The 14,279-nt window shown below is 64.6% G+C and overlaps 2 protein-coding genes across 2 annotated transcripts; one reads left to right on the top strand and one right to left on the bottom strand.

Annotated features, from left to right (window-relative positions):
- Nucleotides 1–564: 564 nt before the first annotated feature.
- Nucleotides 565–3,529, bottom strand: MIEN1 (migration and invasion enhancer 1). Its single transcript, XM_064400034.1, has 4 exons — nt 3,372–3,529; nt 1,677–1,774; nt 1,401–1,477; nt 565–1,211 (listed from the first exon to the last, which is right to left on the bottom strand). Exons 1-4 carry the CDS (start codon nt 3,446–3,448, stop codon nt 1,128–1,130), a joined length of 336 nt encoding a protein of 111 aa, XP_064256104.1. The 5' UTR covers nt 3,449–3,529; the 3' UTR covers nt 565–1,127.
- Nucleotides 3,530–6,078: 2,549 nt separating this feature from the next.
- On the top strand, nt 6,079–14,180 carry GRB7 (growth factor receptor bound protein 7). Its single transcript, XM_064399633.1, has 16 exons — nt 6,079–6,116; nt 6,273–6,346; nt 7,493–7,631; nt 7,725–7,869; nt 8,813–8,969; nt 9,046–9,167; nt 9,237–9,314; nt 9,404–9,541; nt 9,623–9,733; nt 9,845–9,943; nt 12,137–12,217; nt 12,287–12,403; nt 12,481–12,541; nt 12,626–12,713; nt 13,065–13,158; nt 13,235–14,180. The coding sequence occupies exons 1-16, from the start codon at nt 6,079–6,081 to the stop codon at nt 13,379–13,381; spliced, it is 1,689 nt and encodes a 562-aa protein (XP_064255703.1). The 3' UTR covers nt 13,382–14,180.
- The last annotated feature ends 99 nt before the right edge of the window (nt 14,181–14,279 follow it).

The following is a 14,279-nucleotide window of genomic DNA, read 5'->3' as shown; positions in this document are numbered from 1 at the left end:
CATTTACTTCCCCATTTCCTTTCCACTCCTTTTTCTGTCCCCTTTCCCCTTTCTCCATTCCCTTTTTCCACTTCTTCTTCCCCCTTCCCTTCCTTTTCCCTTCTTTTCTTCCCCTTTTCCCTCCTTTTTCCCTCTTTTTCTTTCCCTTTCCCCTTTTTCCTTCCCCATTTCCTTTCCCCTTTTCCATTCCTTTTTCTATCCCCTTTCCTCTTTCTCCATTCCCTTTTTCCACTTCTTCTTCCCCCTTCCCTTCCTTTTCCCCTTTTCCTTCTCTTTTCCCCCTTTTCCTTCTCTTTTCCCCCTTTTCCCTCCTTTTTCTTTCCCTTTCCCCTTCTTTTTTTTCACCTTTTTCCTTCCCCATTTCCTTCCCATTCCTTTTCCTGTCCCCTTTTCCCTTTCTCCATTCCCTTTTCCACTTCTTCTTCCCCCTTCCCTTCCTATCCCCCTTTTCCTTCTCCCACTCCTCCTTTTTTCTTTTTCCCCCTCCCCCACTTGCCTGAAGGACAGAATTCCTGCTCCCAGGGCCGTGTCCCACCCCCCATTCCCCAGGGACAGCACAGGAGCCACATTCTCCACCCTTTATTCCACCCAGCCGTTGGGTTTATACACAGTATAGAATAAATAGGGGACCCCCCCGCCCCGAGGCCACGGGCAGGGACATTCCAGGCAGGAAGCAGGAGCTGGGAATGGGGAGGGGGGATGTGACCACCCCTGTGGCTGTGGGGCCAGCCTGGCCTTCCCATGGGCAGCCCCTGCCCCGGATTAAACAGTGCCAGGGGGGCTTTAATCATTAACAGACCCCAGGCCAGCCAGAGCCAGCGGGTTCCCCTTGGAATGAACCTGCTGGGAGCTGCCTCCCCCTTCCTGGGAGACCCCCCACATTCCCAGGGGGTCAGGGAGGGGACAGCCCAGCACAGAGACATGGGGGTGCCACCCCTGTGCCCCTCAGGGAGCTGCAGCTGATGAGGGGGGGAAGGCAAAGGCAGGTGGGAGACCCCCCCCATTCCACCCCACCCCACAGCAGGCGGGGCAGGGGACAGCATGACCCCCAGTGGGGGTCCCCAGGAGGCTCCTGGGGTGCAGGGATTTAAGGGAGGCGTGGGGGGAGCCTGCTGTCCCTGGGGGGGCTACAGGATGACGCAGGGGGGGCGGCTGTTGGTGATTTTCTCCAGGGGCTCCCCATTGCGGGCTCTGCGGATGGCCTCGATCAGCTGCGGGGAGACACCAGGGTGACAGGGACAAATCCCGGCCACGCCCCCTCTCTGTCCCCTCCCACTACCCCAGCAGGACCTGCAGGGGGTCCTGGCAGGGTGGCAGGAGGGGGGGGGGACAGCTCCAGAGGGTGACAACACCACAGAGGGGCCCCCCCAGCCCACCCTGGGACCCCCGTGGGTACTCACGTCCTTCTCGTAGGGAAAGCCCCCGTTCTCCAGCTTGGAGAACACCAGCTGCCCGTTGATTTCAATCTCAAAGGCACCTGAGGGCACCCACGAGGCTCAGCGTGCCCCCCAAAACCCCCCCGTGCCACCCCCACCCCGTCCCCCCCACCGGGGAGCTCTGCACACCCCAACAACAAAGCCACGACCCCCCCCCCCCCAAACTCCCAGCTGGGTTTAACCCAGCCCAACCCCCAGCAGGGCCCGGGGGGGGTCTGGGGGGGGTCTGGGGGGTCTCACCGGTGCCCCCCAGGCGCGGCTGGATCTCGATGTCGGGGTACTCGTCGCGCACGGCGCTCGCCAGCTCCTGGTAGGTGGCCTCGAAGCCGCAGGGCTCGCTGGGGAGGGGGCAGCAGCCTGAGCAGGGGGCACGGGGAGACCCCCAAGCCCTCCCCGAAATGGGGAGCCGCCCCCGGGCTGTCCCCCCCCGCAGCAGCTCTGCTGATTCCTGCACCCCCAATTCCCAAGGCTCCGCTCAGGAGCACTCACAAACCCCCCGACCCCAAAACCCCATAACCCAGACCCCAAAACCCCATAACCCCCAGACCCCAAAACCCCATAACCCAGACCCCCAAAACCCCATAACCCCAGGCCCCCAAAACCCCCAGATCCCCAAAACCCCATAACCACAGACCCCCAAAACCCCCAGACCCCCAAAACCCCATAACCCAGACCCCCAAAACCCCAGACCCCAAAACCCCATAACCCCCAAAACCCCATAACCCAGACCCCCAAAACCCCAGACCCCAAAACCCCATAACCCAGACCCCAAAACCCCATAACCCCCAGACCCCAAAACCCCATAACCCAGACCCCCAAAACCCCAGACCCCAAAACCCCATAACCCAGACCCCAAAACCCCATAACCCCCAGACCCCAAAACCCCATAACCCAGACCCCCAAAACCCCATAACCCCAGGCCCCCAAAACCCCCAGATCCCCAAAACCCCATAACCACAGACCCCCAAAACCCCCAGACCCCCAAAACCCCATAACCCAGACCCCCAAAACCCCAGACCCCAAAACCCCATAACCCCCAAAACCCCATAACCCAGACCCCCAAAACCCCAGACCCCAAAACCCCATAACCCAGACCCCAAAACCCCATAACCCCCAGACCCCAAAACCCCATAACCCAGACCCCCAAAACCCCAGACCCCAAAACCCCATAACCCAGACCCCAAAACCCCATAACCCCCAGACCCCAAAACCCCATAACTCAGACCCCCAAAACCCCATAACCCCAGGCCCCCAAAACCCCCAGATCCCCAAAACCCCATAACCACAGACCCCCAAAACCCCCAGACCCCCAAAACCCCATAACCCAGACCCCCAAAACCCCAGACCCCAAAACCCCATAACCCCCAAAACCCCATAACCCAGACCCCCAAAACCCCAGACCCCAAAACCCCATAACCCCCAAAACGCCATAACCCCAGACCCCCAAAACCCCATAACCCCAGGCCCCCAAAACCCCATAACACCAGGCCCCCATAACCCCAAACCCCCAGACCCCCAAAACCCCATAACCCCATGGCCCCTCAACACCTCCTCAGCCCCCCAACCCCTCAGAGCCCCCCAAATCCTGTATAACCCCTTCCATTATTCCCCTATAACCCCCCCAATTCCCCCCCACCAGAGACCCCCAGCCTCCCTGCACCCCTCTCCTCACCCCCCAACCCCGCAGACCCCCCAAATCCTCCCTAAGCAGCCCCAGAATTCCCCTATAACCCCCCCAATTCCCTCACGCTCCCACACTCCCCTCCTCAGCCCCCCAACCCCTCCATTCCCCCCTCAGCCTCTCCCTTCACCCCCCATTACCCCCGGTCCGCGCTCCCGGTGCCCCGGTACCGTGTGGGCCTCCCTCACCCCGGGCCGCTCCCACCCCCGGGCTCCCCTGGGCTCACGGGCCGCCGGGCCGGCCGCGGCGCTCACCAATACTCCACCACGATGCAGACCCGCCGCTCGGGCCCGTTCCCGTCCCCGGGCCCGTTCCCGGTGCCGCCGCTCATGGCCCCCGGTGCCGCCGCGCCGCCGCTTCCGGGTGCGGTCACGTGAGGCGCCCACTTCCGGCCGCTCTGCACCGCCCGCCGCTCGTCTCGTCTGCTCCGAGTCCTCCGGGAGGCCCGCCGTGACCCCGGTGACCCCCGGGGCACCCAAAACACCCCGGGTGACCCCAAAGTGACTTCCAGGGCACCTCTAGTGACCTAAAGTGACCCCTCATGGGGACCCAAACTCTGTGTGTCACCTGCAGTGACCCCTGGGACCCGCCATGAGACACACAGTGACCTCAGTGACCCCCGTGGGACCCAAAATGACCCCCGGGGGACACTGAAAATGCCCCTCACAGGAGCTCTGTGTTCCCACGGAACCCCCACTGCTCTGTGGGACCCACACGTGAACCCCTGTGGGGGTTCTGAAGGGCCCTGAGCCCCCCCCCCACAGACCAACAGGGACCCTCAGCATCCCCCACAGGGACCCCTGGACCCCTCTGTGGGGACATTTTTAGGGACTCTGTGACCCCATGGCACCCATAGTCCTCGGTGGGGACTCCCAGATATCCCCAAGGGACCCCACAGGGGACACCCTACAGGAACCCCACAGGGGACACCCACAGGGACCCCACAGGGACCCCTGGACGCCTCTGTGGGGACATTTTAGGGACTCTGTGACCCCATGGCACCCATAGTCCTCGCTCGGGATTCCCAGACACCCCCAAGGGACCCCACAGGACACCCACAGAGCCCCAAAGGGACCCCGTGTCCCTCTGCGCTCCCATACCCCAAATTCCGCCCCCAACCCTCCTGGAAGAGCCCCTGACCTGCACGAGACCCCCCCAAACCCCATGGTCCCACCTGAGGGGACAACGGGGACACCCCCCGCCCGCCATGGGACCCTCCCAGCCCAACTTTGGGGGGTCCCAGGGGAGCCCCAGCCCCAAACCCCCCACCCGAGGCCGTGCCAGGCGTGGGGCTCAGGGGGCTCTGCACCCCCAGGCCACCGCGGTGTCCCCGTGTCCCCCCACCCCGGCTGCCCCGCTGCATTGTGGGAAACTCCCCATCACCCCCTCGCGGGGGTCGCGGCAGGCGGGTTTGGGGAGGGGGGCTGGACGCCCCCCACGGGTCCGGGGGACCCCCGTGGGGGTGGGTGGGGGGCCGGTGGCGGGCAGCAGCCCCGGGGCGGGTGATGTCAGGCGGGGGCGGGGGCTGGCGCAGGTAGATAAAGCCGGGGAGAACAGGAATCCCTGGTCCGGCGGGACGGGGCCGCGACGCGCCGGGAGCTGCAGGTACGAGCGGGGCCGGGCTGGGGGCTCCCGGGGCTGGGCGGGGGTCGTTTTCATCGCGGGGAGTTGCTCCCGTCCCGCCGGGAGCGACCCCGGAGCTCCGGCTGCGCCCCTCCCCGCCCTCCTTCCCGCCTTCCTCCCGCTCTTCCTCCTCCTCTGCCACCCCGCCGTGCCTCCCCTGCTGCCCTGGGGAGCTCAGTCTGGGACCCCCACCCACGGCGGGGACCCTGCTCCTCAATCCTGGTGGTCCCGGCACGCTGTCCCCTGTCCTGGTGACCCTGGGGGTCCGTTCCTCACCCTGGTGGCCCTGGGATCCTGTCCCTGAGCCCTGGTGGCCCTGGGATTCCATTCCTCAGCCCTGGTGGCCCTGGGATCCTGTCCCTCAGCCCTGGTGGCCCTGGGATTCCATTCCTCAGCTCTGCTGGCTCTGGGATCCTGTCCCCTCACCTCGGTGTCCCTGGGGGTCCGTTCCTCAACTCTGGTGACCCTGGGAGCCCATCCCCTCACCCTGCTGGCTCTGGGATTCCATTCCTCAGCCCTGGTGTCCCTGTGGTTCCATTCCTCAGCTCTGGCGACCCAGGAATTCCATCCCCTTGCCTTGCTGGCTCTGGAATCCCATCCCCTCACCCTGGTGCCCCTGGGATTCCATTCCTCAGCCCTGGTGGCCCTGGGATCCTGTCCCCTCACCCTCGTGGCTCTGGGATTCCATTCCTCAGCTCTGGTGTCCCTGGAATCCCATCCTCTCACCCTCCTGGCTCTGGAATCCTATCCCCTCACCCTGGTGTCCCTATGGTTCCATTCCTCAGTCCTGGTGTCCCTGGGACCCTGTCCCTCACCCTGGTGGCCCTGGGACCCTGTCCCTCAGCCCCGTCACCCTGGGACCCCCACTCCAGTGTCCCTGCACCCCCTGCTCCACAGCCCTGCCGGCCCTGGGGCCCACCCCGGTGGTCCTGACCCCCTCCCGTCCCCCACCCCACAGCCCTGATGTCCCCTGTGTCCCCTGATCGTCCCCGGGGCGCCCCGAGTGTCCCCACCCCGCCACTGCCAGCGGGACAGGGCTCACGCCGGGGTGACCTGAGGCCACGGGGGTGGTGCCGGGGTGGCATCCCGCTCCCAGGGCCCTGTCTGTCACATCCCCCCTGTCCCCTGCTGTGTGCCACCAGCAGCACCACCCTGCCTGACCCCGGGCTGTCCCCGGGGCTGAGGGAGGGGACCGGGGACAGGGAGCGGGGATGGAGCAACTCGGTGGGATGGGGACAGGGACACGGCGGGGACAGGGACGGCACGGGGGTGACATCAGCCCTGCGCAGCCATGGACTTGGACCCCGAGAGGCGGCGACAGGGACGGGCAGCGGCTCAATGATTAACGCGGCTCTGCCCGGTGCCCCGGCGTCCCGGTGTGTGTCCCGGTGTGTGTCCCGGTGTCCCGGTGTGTGTCCCGGTGTGTGTCCCGGTGTGTGTCCCGGTGTGTGTCCCGGTGTGTGTCCCGGTGTGTGTCCCGGTGTCCCGGTGTGTGTCCCGGTGTCCCGGTGTGTGTCCCGGTGTCCCGGCAGCAGCGGCCACCGGGTGCCACCGCGGGCGCCACGTGTGCGCTCCGTGCGCCACCTCCCCGCTGCCCCCGGTGCCGGTAGCGCTGTCCCGGTGGCACCGGGCGTGGGTGGGGACACGGTGCCAGCTCGGGGGGCAGTGCCAGCTCCGGGGGTTCCCACGGCGGCTCCCTCGCCCCCGGCTCCCGGCGCGGCCGCCCGGGCGCGGATGCCAGGGCGGTGAGGTGGAGCTGGGAGCGGCTGCCAGGACCGGTTTGGCCGGACCCGAGGAGCTGTTTGGGCTGAGCCACGCTCGGCTTCCTTCTCTGCTCGGCGCCGGCAAAGCTCAGCCCGGCACAGCTCAGCCTGGCAGAGCTCAGCCCGGCACAGCTCAGCCCGGCACAGCTCAGCCCGGCACAGCTCAGCCTGGCAAAGCTCAGCCTGGCAAAGCTCAGCCTGGCAGAGCTCAGCCCGGCACAGCTCAGCCCGGCACAGCTCAGCTTGGCAAAGCTCAGCCTGGCAAAGCTCAGCCTGGCAAAGCTCAGCCCGGCACAGCTCAGCTTGGCAAAGCTCAGCCCGGCACAGCTCAGCCCGGCACAGCTCAGCCTGGCACAGCTCAGCCTGGCACAGCTCAGCCCGGCAGAGCTCAGCCTGGCACAGCTCAGCCCGGCAGAGCTCAGCCTGGCAAAGCTCAGCCTGGCACAGCTCAGCCCGGCAGAGCTCAGCCTGGCAAAGCTCAGCCTGGCACAGCTCAGCCCGGCAGAGCTCAGCCTGGCAAAGCTCAGCCCGGCACAGCTCAGCCCGGCACAGCTCAGCCCAGCAGAGCTCAGCCTGGCAAAGCTCAGCCCAGCACAGCTCAGCCTGGCACAGCTCAGCCCGGCAAAGCTCAGCCCGGCAGAGCTCAGCCCAGCAAAGCTCAGCCTGGTAAAGCTCAGCCCAGCGTCTCCCAGTGCTCCCAGAGGCTCAGCGCTGTGCGGGGCTGCGGGTGAGGGTCGCACGTGGGGGGTTCCGGGGGTCTCACATCAGTGTTATGCTCCAGCACCCCAACAGGATTAGGGGGGGGCAGGGACATCCTTGGCAGCTCAGCCAGACCGCCAGGGCTGGGGTCCTGCACCCAGGAAAGCCCCCCTGGGTGGGAGCCCAGCTGAGCCTGGCACGGTGTCCTGTGGGGCCACAGCCCCCAGATGTGGTCGTGGCCCCCCAGCACACGGTGCCAGACCCCCCCCTCTCTCTCTCTCCCCCCACAGATAATGCCATGGAGGGGGGGGCTCAGCAGAGCAGCCTCTGGGAGCCCCCCGAGCAGGAGGGGGGTCCTGGTGAGCGGGAGGGGGGCGAGGGGCCGCCCGAGCTCAGGCGCTCCCAGCCCCTCCTCATCCACGGCAGCAGGTGGGTGTGGGGCCGGGGGGCTCGGGGGCGGCAGGGGGTGCTCGGGGGGGGTCACGGGGGGTGCAGAGCTCACCCCCCGCCCCGTGCCTGCAGCCGGCAGCCGCCGCAGGAGGAGCCGCGAGCGTCGTCGCTGCCCAGCATCCCCAACCCCTTCCCCGAGCTCTGCAGCCCCTCCAACTCCCCCATCCTGAGCAGCCCGGCCCTGGGACAGGGACCCCCCCGCGAGGGCGCCTCACACGTGAGTGAGGGGCTGGGAAGGGGGGGGTGAGGTCGGGGAGCCCTGCACGGGCTGGGGAGGGGGCTCGTGGGGCAGGGACCCGCCCGGCGAGGGCAGCCCCGGGTGGGTGGGGGGCTGGGGGCAGGGGAGGGTCTCAGCTGGGGGCTGGGGCAGGAACCCCCTCCCGTGTGAGGGTCTGGGAAGGGGTCTCAGCCTCTGGAGAGGGACCCCACCCTCCTGAGGCGGGGGGCTGAGGGGCTGGGGAAGGAATAAACTCCTGCACGAGTCAAGGCTGTGGGGAGGGGGGATCCCATCCCTGGGGAAGGAACCACCTCCCAAATGAGTGAAGGGGCTGGGAAGTGGGGATCCCATCTATGGGACAGGAACCAGCTCCCAAATGAGTCAAAATTTTGGGAAGGAGGGATCCCCTCCTTGGGGAAAGAACCACCTCCTGCATGAATCAAGGCTCTGGGAAGGGGGGAATCCATCCCTGGGACAAGAACCACCTCCTGTATGAGTAAAGATTTTGGGAAGGAGGTATCCCATCCTTGGGGAAGGAACCACCTCTTGCACGAGTCTAGACTTTGGGAAGGAGAGAACACATCCCTGGGGAAGGAACCAGCTCCTCGTGCATGAATCAAGGCTTTGGGAAGGGGGGATCCATCCCTGGGACAGGAAACAGCTCCCAAATGAGTCAAGATTTTGAGAAGGAGGTATCCCATCCCTGGGGAAGGAATCACCTCCCAAATGAGTGAAGTCTCTGGGAAGGAGGGATCCCATCCCTGGGACAGGAACCAGCTCCCAAATGAGTCAAGACTTAGGGAAGGAGAGAACACATCCCTGGGGCAGGAACCACCTCCCACACGTGCTGAGGAGCAGGGGGCAGGGTGGCTGCTCCCACCCGTGGCTCTGCAGGGTCCCCTCGCGCCGGGGGGTCCCTGACGGCCCCCGTCCCACCCCCCAGGTGGTGAAGGTGTTCGGCGAGGACGGCGCCTGCCGCTCCCTGGAGGCCTCGGGGGCCACCACGGCGCGGCAGCTCTGCGAGACGCTGGTGCGCAGGACGCGCGCGCTGCACGACCACAGCTGGGCCCTGGTGGAGCTGCACCAGCACCTGGCCCTGGGTGAGAGGCCGTGGGGGCACAGCAGGGCATGCCTTGTGGGGGACCCCCACCCTGCTGAGCCGCTGTGCCCCCCCAGAGCGCTGCCTGGAGGACCACGAGTCGGTGGTGGAGGTGCAGAGCTCCTGGGCCCCGGGTGCCGACAGCCGCTTCGTGTTCCGCAAGAACTTCGCCAAGTACGAGCTCTTCAAGAGCAGCGCGGTAGGTGGGCACCCTCTGGGACCCCCCCGTGGGCACCCCGAGGGTCTCTGCTGAGCCTGTGTCCCCCAGCAGCTGCTGTTCCCCGAGGTGATGGTGTCCAGCTGCCTGGAGGCCAACAAGAGCATGGCGCACTCCGAGCTCATCCAGGTACGGGGCACCGTGCCCGGCCGTGCCCTGGGGACCCCCGCCGCGCCCCGGGGACCCCGCCGTGCCCCTCAGCCCTCGTGTCCCCCCAGAATTTCCTCAACTCTGGGAGCTGCCCCGAGGTGCAGGGCTTCCTGCACCTGCGGGAGGCCGGCCGCAAGGTCTGGAAGCGTTTCCACTTCTCCCTGCGCCGCTCGGGGCTCTACTACTCCACCAAGGGCACCTCCAAGGTGAGCCCAGGGGGTCCTGGGGGAGTGGGGAATGGCCGGGGGGTGCAGCAGGGCCAGCCCTGACACCCCCTCACCCCCCAGGACCCCCGGCACCTGCAGTACTTCGCCGACCTCACCGAGTCCAACATCTACTACGTGACGCAGGGCAAGAAGCTCTACGGGACGCCCACGGAGTTCGGCTTCTGCATCAAGGTGGGCATGCCCGTGGCGGGGTCGCTCCCTGCTCCTCCCCTTGCCGAGGGCTCTGTGTCCCCCCCAGAGCCCAGCGGGGCTGCCCCGTGACGGCCCCGGCCTCTCCCGCAGCCCCACAAGGCGCGGAGCGGCCTCAAGGGCCTGAAGGTGCTGTGCAGCGAGGACGAGCAGAGCCGCAGCTGCTGGATGGCCGCCTTCCGCCTCTTCAAGGTGGGCTGGGGGCCCAGGGGTGCTGCAGGGGACCTGGGGGGGCGTCCTGGGGGGCAGTTCTGGGGTGGCGGTGTGGCAGAAGGCTCACGCGGCGTGCGTCCGTGTGCAAGACTTGAGATGGGGAATGCCGGCTTGGGAATGGCGTGGAATAGGACAGATATTGTTGGGAGAAAAATGGAACTGGGAAAAAGGTTTTAAAAGGTGTAAATAAGACCAAACAAGACCAAACAAGATCAAATAAGTCCAAATAAGACCAAATAAGTCCAAATAAGACCAAATAAGACCAAATAAGTCCAAATAACACCAAATAAGACAAAATAAGTCCAAATAAGACCAAATAAGACCAAATAAGTCCAAATAAGACCAAATAAGTCCAAATAAGACCAAATAAGACCAAATAAGTCCAAACAAGTCCAAACAAGACCAAACAAGACAAAATAAGTCCAAATAAGAACAAATAAGTCCAAACAAGACCAAATAAGACCAAATAAGTCCAAATAAGATCAAATAAGACCAAATAAGACCAAATAAGTCCAAATAAGACCAAATAAGTCCAAACAAGACCAAATAAGACCAAATAAGACCAAATAAGTCCAAATAAGACCAAATAAGTCCAAACAAGACCAAATAAGACCAAGTAAGTCCAAATAAGACCAAATAAGACAAAATAAGACCAAATAAGTCCAAATAAGACCAAATAAGACCAAATAAGACCAAATAAGACCATAGTTGTATTTCTCTCTTTGGAGAAATAGAATTATGAAAGATGCATTGTAGTAGGACCCACGAGAGGTAATTTTAGTTAATTTGGTTTAAGGCATTTACAGCACGGGGTGGCAAAAGCTGATAGGCCAAAAAAGGCTTGTAGTGTATTATAATTAGGAAATAATTGGCTCCTGATTGTGATGGCGTGAATTATAACATCTGTATTGTCTCACCCTTCACGTGAGACTGAAAATAGAATAAAAGTATTTAAAACACCTCTCAGCTGCCCCATCTCTGGGTCAGAAAAGGGCTTAACCTGACAGTGCTGGGGAGGCACAAGGGGGAAATGTGGAGGGATGCTGGAGGGATGACACAACACCAGTGAAAATCTTCAGGGTAGGTGTCCCTGTGCCCACGTGGAGTGGCTGCAGAGGTCCCTACCCCTGCACTGGGGGGCTGTGGAGGTCCCTGGGTGTCCCTGGTGTCCCTGGTGTCCCTGGGTGTCCCTCATGTCCCTGGGTGTCTCTGGTGTCCCTGTGTGTCTTTGGTGTCCCTGGGTATCCCTAGGTGTCCCTGGTGCCCTTGGGTGTCTCTGGGTATCCCTGGGTGTCCCTAGATGTCCCTGGGTGTCCCTGGGTCTCTCTGGGTATCCCTGGGTATCCCTGGTGTCCCTGGGTGTCCCTGGCTGTCCCTAGATGTCCCTGGATGTCCCTGCTGTCCCTGGCTGTCCCTTGGTGTCCCTGGGTGTCCCTGGTCTCCCTGGCTGTCCCTGCATGTCCCTGGGTGTCTTTGGATGTCCCTAGATATCCCTGGGGTCCCTGTGTGTCCCTGGGTGTCCCTGTGTGTCCCTGGTGTCCCTGGCTGTCCCTGGATGTCCCTCATGTCCCTGGTGTCCCTGGCTGTCCCTGGCTGTCCCTTGGTGTCCCTGGGTGTCCCTGGGTGTCCCTGGTGTCCCTGGCTGTCCCTGGTGTCCCTGGCTGTCCCTGGATGTCCCTCATGTCCCTGGTGTCCCTGGCTGTCCCTGGCTGTCCCTTGGTGTCCCTGGGTGTCCCTGGATGTCCCTGGTGTCCCTGGTGTCCCTGGCTGTCCCTGGCTGTCCCTGGGTGTCCCTGGGTGTCCCTGGTGTCCCTGGTGTCCCTGGTGTCCCTGGTGTCCCTGGATGTCCCCCATGTCCCTGGTGTCCCTGGTGTCCCTGGGTGTCCCTGGGTGTCCCTGGATGTCCCTGGTGTCCCTGGTGTCCCTGGCTGTCCCTGGCTGTCCCTGGCTGTCCCTGGGTGTCCCTGGTGTCCCCCATGTCCCTGCTGTCCCTGGCTGTCCCTGGCTGTCCCTGGGTGTCCCTGGTGTCCCCCATGTCCCTGCTGTCCCTGGCTGTCCCTGGGTGTCCCTGGTGTCCCTGGATGTCCCTGGCTGTCCCTAGATGTCCCTGGATGTCCCCCATGCCCCTGGTGTCCCTGGGTGCTCCCCCAGCTGACAGATCTCTTCCCCCAGTACGGGATGCAGCTCTACCGCAACTACCAGCAAGCCCAGGCCCGGCTGAGCCAGCCCCCGTGGCTCGGCCCCACGCCCCTGGTGAGTGTCCCCTGCCCCTGCAGCCCCTGGCCCGGGGGGGACCCTGGGTGACCCCCCTGTCCCCCACAGCGCAGCGTCTCCGACAACGCCCTGGTGGCCATGGACTTCTCAGGCTGCACGGGCCGGGTGATTGAGAACCCCAGCGAGGTGCTGAGCGTGGCCCTGGAGGAGGCCCAGGCCTGGAGGGTGAGTGGGGGTGCTGGCGGGTGAGGGGGTGTCCCCCGAGGCCACCCTCATGTCCCCTCCTTTCTCGCTGTGCCCAGAAGAAGACGACGCACCGGTACAGCCTGCCCGCGGCCTGCCACAGCTCCCCGCTCAGCGCCGGTGAGACGGGGGGGCTCAGTGCCCACTGGGGGTCCCCGCCCCGGGCAGGGGGTCCCCCCGAGGGTGACACCCCTCTCCCCGCAGCCATCCACCGCACCCAGCCCTGGTTCCACGGGCGCATCTCCCGCGAGGACACCCAGCAGCTCATGGGCCGCCAGGGCTTGGTGGACGGGTAAGGGACCCCGGGCTGGGGGGGTCGGGGTCCCTGGGGCTCCTGGGGGGGACGTGGGACTCCAGAGAGGCTCAGGAGCTCAAGGGTTAAAGGGTCTTGGGGCTCCTGGGGGGAACGTGGGACTCCAGAGACGCTCAGGAGCTCAAGGGTTAAAGGGTCTTGCAGCTCCTGGGGGGTACAGGACGTGTGTGGGGTGGGGGTGAGTGATCCTGGGTTGTTGCACGGTTTGGGGGGGACACAGAGACTCCCAGGGGTGCCAGGGGGTACCGGGCTCTTCAGAGGGGGTTTGTGGGTGACACTGGGAGGGCACAGGGGACCTGGGGCCAGCAGTGACACCGCTGGGGCTCTCAGGGTCTTCCTGGTGCGGGAGAGCCAGCGGAACCCCAAGGGCTTCGTGCTGTCCCTGTGCCACCTGCAGCGCATCAAGCACTACCTCATCCTGCCGGTGAGTGCCAGCCCGGCGCTGGGGGGTGCCAGGGGAGGGCTGGGGAGAGGGGTCCTGACCTGCAGCCCCCCGGCAGAGCGAGGAGGAGGGTCGGCTCTACTTCACCATGGACGACGGGCAGACGCGCTTCGCCGACCTCATCCAGCTGGTGGAGTTCCACCAGATCAACCGCGGCATCCTGCCCTGCAAGCTGCGGCACTACTGCACCTGCGTGGCCCTCTGAGCCCCTGGCAGGGCTTGGCACAGCCTGGCACCACCAGCACGGCGGGGTTTGGCTCAGTTTGGCACTGCCAGCGTGGTTTGGCACAGCCTGGCACCACCAGCATGGCGGAGTTTGGCTCAGTTTGGCACTGCCAGCGTGGTTTGGCACAGCTTGGCACTGCCAGTGTGGTTTGGCACAACCTGGCACTGCTGGCGTTCTTCACCTCAGTCTCACGGCTTGAGAGAGCCCAGCAGCACCGGCGTGGAATGGCTTGGCACAGCCTGGCACCACTGGCATTGTTTGGCACGGACTGATGCATCTTGGCAGAGCCCAGCACCACCAGCGCAGTTAGGCACAGCTGGGCACCACTGACGTGGCACAGCTCAGCACAGCCTGGCACTGCTGGCACAGCTCGGCACCAGTGGGATGGTTTGGCACAGCCCAGCACAACCAGCGTGGCACAGTTTGGCACAGTCTGACACAGTTGGGTGGTTTGGCACAGCCTGGCACCGCCAGCACGGCACAGCTCGGCACAGCCCAGTGCCACCAGGATGATTTGGCACAGCCTGGCACTGCCAGCATGGCACAGCCCACGCCAGGACCCCCACACTCAAGCACTTTCTCCCCTCTGCCCCGAGTGTCCCTGCAGGGGCCTGGCGCTCCTTGCCCCCACACCAGGGGGGTTTTGGGGTCCCCAGGAGCGGGGTCCCGGGCTGGGGGGGTGAGGGGGGCACCCATCACCGTGTCCCCCACGTCTCCACGAGGCCAGTTGAACTGGGACGTGTTTTATACCAGTGATAATAAAGGTTATTTTTGCAGAGCTCCTGCCTCCTCCCTCCCCATCCCCGGTGCCACACGGCTGGCAGCGTCCCCGTGTCCCGCAGTGTCCCCCAAGCCTGGCAGTGTCCCCACAGAGTCC

The sequence above is a fragment of the Passer domesticus genome, chromosome 27 (genome assembly GCF_036417665.1).
Source record: "Passer domesticus isolate bPasDom1 chromosome 27, bPasDom1.hap1, whole genome shotgun sequence".
Lineage (NCBI taxonomy): Eukaryota > Metazoa > Chordata > Aves > Passeriformes > Passeridae > Passer > Passer domesticus.
Note: the sequence above shows the minus strand (reverse complement) of the source record. Positions and strands in the feature narration are given on the sequence as shown.